We start from the raw sequence: 9,189 nt of genomic DNA, 5'->3' as shown, positions 1-9,189 counted from the left end.
TGATGGCTTTATGTCTTTATCGTCTTTACTCTCCCACACTCACTCCCGATGACCTCAGCAGCCCCCTTAGGGATGGTGTGTCCTTGTCGCAGCTGCTTTTCCAGGCCCTCACACCTCCATCCAATCTGCAGCCCTGGTTCATACCCCCAGTGTGCTGAAATGGCTGTTTACTTGTCAGTGCTCATCTAGGGCTCCTCTTTGTGATCTCTGCTACTGAGTCACACAGTTGCTTTCGGCATTGCCTCTCCTCTGCCCCAGCTGTAACTCCCTCTCGGCCTTCCCTGTTTATCATTATGGCAAACCCATTTGGGGTGACACATGCGTTTGCTACTTCTCCCACCTGCCCATCTTCCAGCTGGGGTTTCAGGCATCTTCGAGAGCTGCCATCCAAGGCTGCTGACGACACTAAGTTTCAAGAACCCTGCCTCTCTCTTCCCATCCCTGCCCATAACTATACGCCTTTGTTTCTTTCGCTGTCTTTTTGTTTGTTAGTTTCCTTTTAACAGAGGGAAGCCCCATTTATTCCAGGTGTGCCACTAAGACATCACTTGCTGTGCTGTACGCTCTAGAAGCTGACCCCTTCCCACCTGCCCGCAGTCTGGCCAGGCGCACACAATAGCTCCTAGTGATGCTTTCAGCTTGGGCAAAGCTCTCAGACAAGAATTAAATCTTCTTGTCAGTTCTTCCCTTGCAATCGTCAGACTTCCATGACTTTTTTTTCTTTCAGATACTCCCACAGCCACCTGAGTCCCACAGCAAGGTCCTTGCTGTGACCCTGAAAATACTTATATGTCCTGTGTTACCATAGACCCTGAAAAAGGTCTGGCTTAATCCTCCATCCAGCTGTCCTTCTTCTGGGGCACTGAGAGCCTTCACCCTTAGATAATGTAACAACCCCATGAGTAATGTTCTTCAGTTGAGGGGAAGGACACCAGCCCCATCATGCCATCCACAGTTCATTTCTTTCTCTCTGAGATATTGTAGAGGTGTCTCCAGGTAACTGCTCCTCAGCAATGGCCAATTCTCTTGACTCTCATCTAGTCAGCACTCCTGGTCTGTGTTTAGCAGAGGTGCTTTGTTCATGACTTAGGGGGCTGGTTAATTTGTTGAGCTCAGCTTGCTTTTTATCATTAAATTTATTAATTAATTGTGAAGAGCACTTACAGAGATCCTGATCATTAGCTTTTGCAGACCAGCATGGAGTCTTTGTGTGGCTTTGTCTTCTGGCGTTTTTTGTTCTTGTTCAGCTGCTAATGGGGTATGTTTCCTGTGTTCAGCCTCTGGGCTGTACCGAGGCATTGAAAGAATGTAGGTAACAGCTGCAGATGTGGACATTTAAAAGCCTATTTTGGTTTTCCAGGTTGGGAGTGTCTCTTTTTACCGGAAATAGGAGTAATTTCTTGGAATTATCCATTCAAAAGAGGAAAAAAACTAGAAGGGAAGAAGCACTGCAAACATCCAGGTCCACGCTGTGTCACAGTTGTCAACACTGACAGGAGTTAGCATGATTTTTCCTAAATATTTTAAAAGACAGAACTCTTGGCAGCTGTGGTAATAGGAACTACAAACACTAACACGGTGACCTCCTTAATTGTAATGAATATGTTCCGCGTCTTTTCTGTGTCTTGCTTTTCCTCCTTACCTATTCATTATCTGCAGGTAAGTGAAGGGATTAGCAGGCAATTGCACCTTTGCCTCAGCCCTTCTGATTATCACAAAGGTGCATGGAGAACTGAGCAGCTCAGTGATGTGAGTCAGCCAATAGGAACCTAAGGAAAGCTGCAGTGGGGTTTTTGAATGCCTCGCGAGGCATGTGTCCTGTCGGGTGAGTACCACTGAGGAGGTAGAAGCTAATGGGATGGTTGGCAGCACCGTTTTAGAGCTGTTCTGTAACCCAAAGAGTGATCAAATGAAAGATTACTGCAAACAGTCTCAGTGAAGCAAGCTATTCGTTTGTGAGACTATGGCTTGCACCATGCAAATGATGGGAAATGTGTCTGCCACAGCAGATGCAGGAGAAAGGTGGATGGTAGAGCAGGACGCCCTTCTGAGAAACTCTGTGCTAAAACCTGTTCACATGTAAAACTCTGCTGTGTATGTGCAATATCTCACCATCTTACTGGAGTGATAAGGCAGCAGTGGAGGACATCAGGGTCTCATTTCCAGCAGGGCTGGTTTTCCTCATGCCCTGATCATGGTATGCTGGCCAACAGGTAACAATGGGTAAGAACTGTGTGTCTTTTGTGCCGTTGAACGTTTGTACCTTTAGGCTCCTCCTGAAAGTCTGTCCCTTGCAGGGTTCCCACTGAATCCCAGCAGACCAGCAGCATTCATAAAGCACTTCCCCAGCATTCGTCCCACCCCTCCAGCTCTTCATATCAAAACTCTGGGATGTCTTGTGATGCTTCCAGTTTCTTCCTCCTTGGATACTGAGGCCTCCTTTGCACTCCCATCAACCCATTATTGCTTATCCTCTTTTCTCTGTGCAGTTGGGTGTCTCACCTAGATGTCATGGCCTCATCCCAGCTGCCCTAATACTTGTAGTATTCATGCTTGTTCCAAATATGACCAAACCTCCATCATTCAGATTCGAAGCTTCTGGAGGCACCATTGCAGTATGGAGGAGACATGTGAGATGAAAGGGAAAGATTAAGAAAACAAATGGTATAAAAAGCAAGAGAGGGAGAAAAGGGAGAAGGGAAAAAAAAATGTAATACCAGAAAAAAAGTGAAAAGGGGAATTATAGCTATGTGGTATTGAGATGCACAAAGACGGGGAACAGATATTTTGGAAAGCCAAGAGGTCAATGGGAAAGAAAAGATGGCAAGGAATGGAAAGAAGAAAAGAAAGAGGAAATCAAGAATGAAAAGATGATGGAGACAAACATTTAAAATGGAGATAAAGGTATATCCATCCTCAAATTTCTCCAAAGCAGCCTTCATAGGCTGTTCCATTAAAAAGTATAGCAACTGAAAAACCCTAATCCAGAAAATGTGATGGCATTAAATCCTACTGCTGAGATTCTGACTGCTCTGGGTTTACAGATGCCTGATACGCATACTGTAAGTGCTTTCTAGCTCCCAGCTCTCTATTCTTTTCTCTGCCCTTAAATACTGGGAAAAGACAGTCCCTCAGTCCCTAGCAGTATGGCTTTTCCTGCCAGCTGCTGCTTATTGCACCCTTCGCACCCTTCTCTCTCTCAGCTAATAACCTGTAAATTAGTTGTAAATATATGAAATGTTTGTTTCCCTCCTATTTCCTTTCTTCTGCTGAGGCAATGGAGCATCCTTAGATCTTGATAACTATCAGGTAAGGAGCTGCAAGTTTCTACATATATTAATACGCACTTTTAAATCTTGAGCAATTGATAGTTGTTTCTTTAATTTTGCAATTTCTTCTACTGAGCTGGCTGACATCCAAAATTTTTCCAACCAGTCTTGAAAGCAAGCCATGCTCCAAATTCCTTCTTGAGACACATGTGTTTTGGTTTGGTATCTACTCTGTAAACATAAAACGTGTTTTATTTTGAGATTTAACAGATGATACGATATAGAATCATAGAATCATAGAATGGTTAGGGCTGGAAGGGACCTTCAAAGGTCATCTAGTCCAACCCCCCTGCAAGGAACAGGGATATCTCCAACTAGATCAGGTTGCTCAGGGCCTTGTCCAACCTGGCCTTGAACGTCTCCAGGGATGGAGCATCCACCACCTCTCTGGGCAACCTGTTCCAGTGTTCTACCACTCTCATAGTAAATATCCTAGAATTTGTTACAGATTAAATGTTTTGGTTCCATGTGCAGAAGAGTATTCAGAAAATCCTTCATAGACCCTTAACCAATACCTTTCTAGTCACTCTTAAGCTCTGGTACGTGGTTGCTGCTGGTGCAGGAGCCGATGGCCTGTGACCCACTGCACATTTGGGGCATGGGAGGAAGCACCATACTGATCATGCTGCCCTTGTGCTGGTTTCCAGCTCATGAGGAGATGATAAACTTGAATGCAGTCTGCAGAAATGTGGAGAGTGAGCAGTGATTCAGAAAACTTTGGGAACCGCTCTTCTAGTTTACTGTACTCCTGGGAATCCTTCTCCAAGTACAGAAAACATCCCACAGTGAGACAACCCCAGGCACAGAGGACTTTCTCACTATACAGGTAACCATTGAGGACTGTACATTTGCAACATGCATAAAATCTGAGAGACGTAAAACAGAGCATAAATCTCCACTTCAATGAGTCTGCTCTAGAAACCGGTATGGTAAGTGCTGGGTTTTATCCAGTGCATCAGTAACTGTAACATGAAAGAAACATAGACAAGCATTTAAATGTGAGTGCAGTGATGTAAAAAGTCATGAATGATGCCAGCCTCTCTACTGGGAAAGTAACATCTTTCAGCCTCAGAGCTGTGTACTAGTTATCTGCTAGATACATACAAATGTTGATGCATACATGTGATGGATATAAAGTGCCATACTTTTCTTAATATGATCATTATGTCCTAACAGGAATATTTAAAACCCTTTGGTTAAAAGCTTGGTTTAAAATTAATTTCGCAGAAGATTCTGTCTTATCTGCAACAGGGGTAAGATGACACACAGCAGTAATGCCTCTGCCTCCTGTGACTTTCCTCTCCAGCTCCACACCTCCTTCCTTCATTAACTGCACAGGTGATGGTCTAAGGCACCACTCCTCCGTCAGTACGAGGACATAGCTGAGCCAGAATGCCCATCTGACTCTGCTCTCCAATGCTGCGTTTTATACAGAAGTATCCATATGTCTGAGAGCAGTGAGGCAGTCACAGCCAGTCCTGGTTGTATTTCCAGTTTGCCGGAATAACCCCAGGCTCATCTTGCCTGGCCTGTTGGAAGGCTAGGCAAGCATATACTGTTGCAAGGCATTTAGGAGGACACTGGCTATCAGCAGTTTTGGTCCAGTCCAAAAGAAATCACAAAGCCGTATTTGAACATGTTGAAAAATATAAAGTTTGCCATGGAGCTCCATTTCTCCACAGCCTGTCTCTGTAGTCAGATGTAATACAGGGTCTTTTGCCAAGAGATTTATGCTTCTAAAAACTGGGTTGTGGTGTGAATAAGAAACCTAAGTATTAGAGGGAGTACGAGGCCTAGCAAGCAGTAAAGGACTAGAGTAGTGTGCTGTTTGCTGCCAGGGCAATTACAGTTAGGTCTTTGAAGCAGATAGGTTATCTTGCTTCTTCTATCCTTAAATTACTGAAATATGAAACGTAAAGAAATAAACTAATTCCACTTGGAACATCTGCTTTTCATTTTACAAATTGAGACGATCCAGCTCTGTACGTTCAGATTTTAAATTAGATAACACTAGTTTGGTTGTTAGTGAGAGCCTCAGAGTTTTCTTTCTTTATGACACTCCCTTTGGTGTCACTCAGGTGGAAACAGAATACCTCAAATTATCTGAAGGCCATACAGATCACTCCAGATGGCCGAGTGTGAACATGATGGGGTATTAACTTCACAGATATTGAAGTTTGTATGCAAAATCTGCCTGTTATTCTTGAGTTTCCTTGAGGACAGGGAATCTCAACTTTCTTAAGTTTCGTCACCTTTAGAGGGGTTTCTAGGTGAATGTCATCACTTATGCTAATGGTCCTCTGAACTAATCAGCCTTGGGAAAACTGGCCTGCTCTAATAACAAGTATACTGATATTTTTAATGTCCCGTGGCAGGTCTTCCGAGATCAGGTAGGTCTTCTCTTCTGGTAAGGCTTAAAAAAAAAAAAAAAAAGATGAATGATTGTTCTCTGAATTAAGCTGCAAGAGGAGTTCTCCAGGATGCAGTTCAGAGTGTCCGTGACCTGAGGCCAAAAGATGCTCTTGTACTTCTAGTGTGGGCAGAGCTACTTTTCATGCTGGAAATGCAGATGCTATGACACAGCCTACTGTTACTGGAGTTGCTAGTTTGTTATTCATTTGTTTTTCTGTGTTTGAAGATGGTAATTTCCACTGGGTATGCCTGGAGACGTTCATATGCTCTTTTGTTCGTGCTCTTTGGTTGAACAGGATCTGTGTAAAATAAAACTAATAAACGTAATAAAACTAAACCACTGGATAGTAAATTCCGTTCATCTTGACATGAGTTTCCCGCAGTCACTATGTAGAGCTTTATTGCCTTTCTCTGGAAAGTATACAAAAACATAACTCTTATCTGCTTTGCACAGCTATTATACGTTTTCCTTTTTTTTTTTTTTTTGTTGAATTTGAGGTACTGCCGGGTGCAGTAGTGGTCCTGGATAACGCTTGTAGCCATAGGCATTGACCTCAAGATCCCTGCTAATCCCTGCAAACATCCACCTCCTTCTCTCCTGCCATCCTATGGCACACAATCTGATGCTGCTACTCCACACCCTCCCCTCCCCCTCACCTCCTCTACCTACTGCTCACCTCTGTAAATCAAAGACCCAGCCCTGTGCCTTGGTCTTGCTCCCCCTGGAAGAAGGAGCAGAAGAGCCCAGGAGGAGCTGGGAGCTACTGGTCTACACAGTAACCAGTAAGTGGCGGGGGTGGTCCTTTCCAGGGAGGCTACTGCATGGCATGGGGCAGCACCTCTTTGCAGGCAGTGAGTTTGGGTCCCCCTGCCTATACGGAGGATTTCACCAAAGTGTACAGATGTGTGCATCCGCACAGGCAGGTCACTGGTAGTTATTTACACACAGGCTTTTTCCAGGGCTCACTTTCCCCCCCACAGGACTGGCCACGGCTCTCTGCTCAGGGCAGTCTCTGTGCCAAAGGTGGGAAAGAGCTGAGTTTGAAGGAGCATGCTCCTCCATGCTTCTCTGCTTGGCAAGATGACTCAGGACCCTGCTCACCACAGAAAAAGGGTGGCAGCAGTGCACGACCCTGCAAGCGCAGACTGGTAGAGGTTCCCAGCCAGAGGAAGGTACCACATCCCTTTTGGCTGCTGTGCTTGCCCCGTGAGATCCTTCCCTGGAGCAGTCATCCTCTGTGTGCCATCATCTTCAGTGATGGGAGGGGAGTCTTTTACTTATAGAGATGAGATGGGTGGGGCCTCAGGTCATTTTATAAAATAACTTGTCATTGACTCCTACAGGAGTAAACCCTGCAAACATGTCTCAGGAAGTGCTGCCTGTGGAGGTGCCAGAAACACTCTGTTATGTGAACTCGGGGAAGGCCATGATGCCATCAAAGGCAAAAGGACTACAGGTAAGAAAATGGCTTTAAAAGTTTGCTTAAGTTCTGCTGTGTTTGACATGAATTTGACAGAAAACAAAATCCTGCTTTGTGAGTGTGTTTATATACAAGCTACTGTACAAACTCTCTGCCTGATGGGATTAGGCAGCAGTGGCTCTGCCTGAAGGAGTTCAAGGTGAAATGTTCTATCAGTTGTAAAAATCTTTGTGACTCCACTGGAGCCTAAAATCTCAGCTTCATCAGCAAAATGAGAGAAGTCAGAAGGGCAAGGGGACAGAAAAAGAAGAGAAAGTGGAAAAAATGAACAGGGAAGGAAACAATTTTTAGAGGACTGAATTGTCAGCCTGAATCCAGACCCAGACTTAGAAGAACATTTTTCTTCCATAATTAAATACTACTTTAATTAGAAACTTAGTATTTCTATATCAATAGCAAAATTTTGATGTGTATTAATGTGACAAGTCCATTTTTTGTGATTGGAAAAGAAACAAGGACACAATAAAGAATAGGCATAAGGAACTGAATTTCCATTTTTGTTCTGAATTTTCTATTTTGCTTTGCGTTCTCTGGATAATTTCAAGATTTGCATTTAATTTTAACTGTAGTATGTTGTTCTGTGTGGTCTCTGACTGACAAAGGCAAATCACTTCAGGATGTACTCTGGAAACATTTTTAATACTTTAAACATTTTTTATAGGAAGTGTCCTTCCATAGTGTTTTCCTACAAATCGTTTCAAAAGGGGGAACTCTACACTGTAGAATTGTTTTGGAACTTCTGTTTCTTGAAAAACTGAAATGTTAGATTTAAAATTTTGCAATTGGAACATGATTCATGCTATGGGTTCAAACCCAGAGAAGAGATTCTGGGAATTTTTAAATCAAGATTTAATACTCCAGGGAGCAGAAGTAGATTGCCGAAAGATCACATTCAAAACAAAAAGCAAACCCTTATTCACAGAATAAATGCAAAGGCACCTTTTGGGTATCTCACAGCTGAAATGGTTCTTCCTTCATTGACTTGTTGAAAGGGTACCCCGGCCCATGGTTTTTGTACCAATGTGTGCCACAGCACCACATGGTGGTTTGTTCATTATACTGAGCACTGTAATACAACTGGGTGTAACCAACAGCTGTTCTAATTGGGGTTCCAGCATAAGTTATTGCAAGCAGGAATTAATTATCTACCCTGATAATGCTGCTGTTGTTGTTTTAACGTTATCATTTATCATTGCTTGCTTTCTTCAGGATGAAGACTCAGACATTGATTCTTTGGGAGATGGTGAACCGCAAGAAGAAAATGAAGAAAGTACTGTACCAGACAAAGGTGATTTCAAGGTATTGTGAACAAGAGCATTTTGAACGAAAGAGAGCTGAGGGTTTTGTTTTGCTCAAAAAGGGAGAAGGCTTGCAAAGATAAATAATGATGGCAGAAGTTTGAGTGTTACAAGGTAAATGCCCTTAAGTTTATTGTTTAGATAATTTTATTCCACTTATGTTTATGATTTTCAGAACTGCTTGTTGTATTTCTTTGTTACACTTTATTGGGAACATGCGGAATATCTACTGGTTTAATCCCTCTCTTACTTGTAGGAGAAATCCGTTGGTGAGCTTTCTGTTCCACAATGCTCTCTGTAACTGAAAGGGCAAAAAGCAACAATGATGCTTGTTCTGCTGTAAAGGCTTCAGCAATGTGATCTCTGTCCTAGCAATTTATGGGGAATCCTGGATTATTGAACCCTGATTTTTCACCACTTCTGTGCTCCACCAGAAAAAAACTGTAACAGGGGATTCTGTGAAAGGAGTGATGCTTGAATGTGCTAGAGCTATTTCTTGTCTTTGAAAGTCAGTCATAGGTGTATTTTTGTTACAAATTACTGATTTTGATAGAGTTCTCATTCTGCTACTTTGCTATCTCTGCAGTAAGTACAGGCATTGTTTTCGATCTGTCAGGATTGGAGAAGTTTAAATGTGACTTGTATAACCATGTTGTCTCAAGAAGTGTC

The 9,189-nt window shown here is 43.1% G+C and overlaps 1 protein-coding gene across 1 annotated transcript in view; it reads left to right on the top strand.

The window, feature by feature from the left end:
* The first annotated feature begins 7,102 nt into the window (after nt 1-7,102).
* The window catches only part of LOC104378486 (cytosolic phospholipase A2 epsilon-like), a 37,159-nt gene continuing 35,072 nt past the window's right edge, over nt 7,103-9,189 (top strand). The window contains exons 1-2 of the mRNA XM_086613841.1: nt 7,103-7,198; nt 8,432-8,521. Coding sequence (XP_086469967.1) covers nt 7,103-7,198; nt 8,432-8,521 — 186 coding nt within the window. The remainder of the gene's footprint in view (nt 7,199-8,431; nt 8,522-9,189) is intronic.

The sequence above is a fragment of the Tauraco erythrolophus genome, chromosome 6 (genome assembly GCF_009769465.1).
Source record: "Tauraco erythrolophus isolate bTauEry1 chromosome 6, bTauEry1.pri, whole genome shotgun sequence".
NCBI classification, from domain to species: domain Eukaryota; kingdom Metazoa; phylum Chordata; class Aves; order Musophagiformes; family Musophagidae; genus Tauraco; species Tauraco erythrolophus.
Note: the sequence above shows the minus strand (reverse complement) of the source record. Positions and strands in the feature narration are given on the sequence as shown.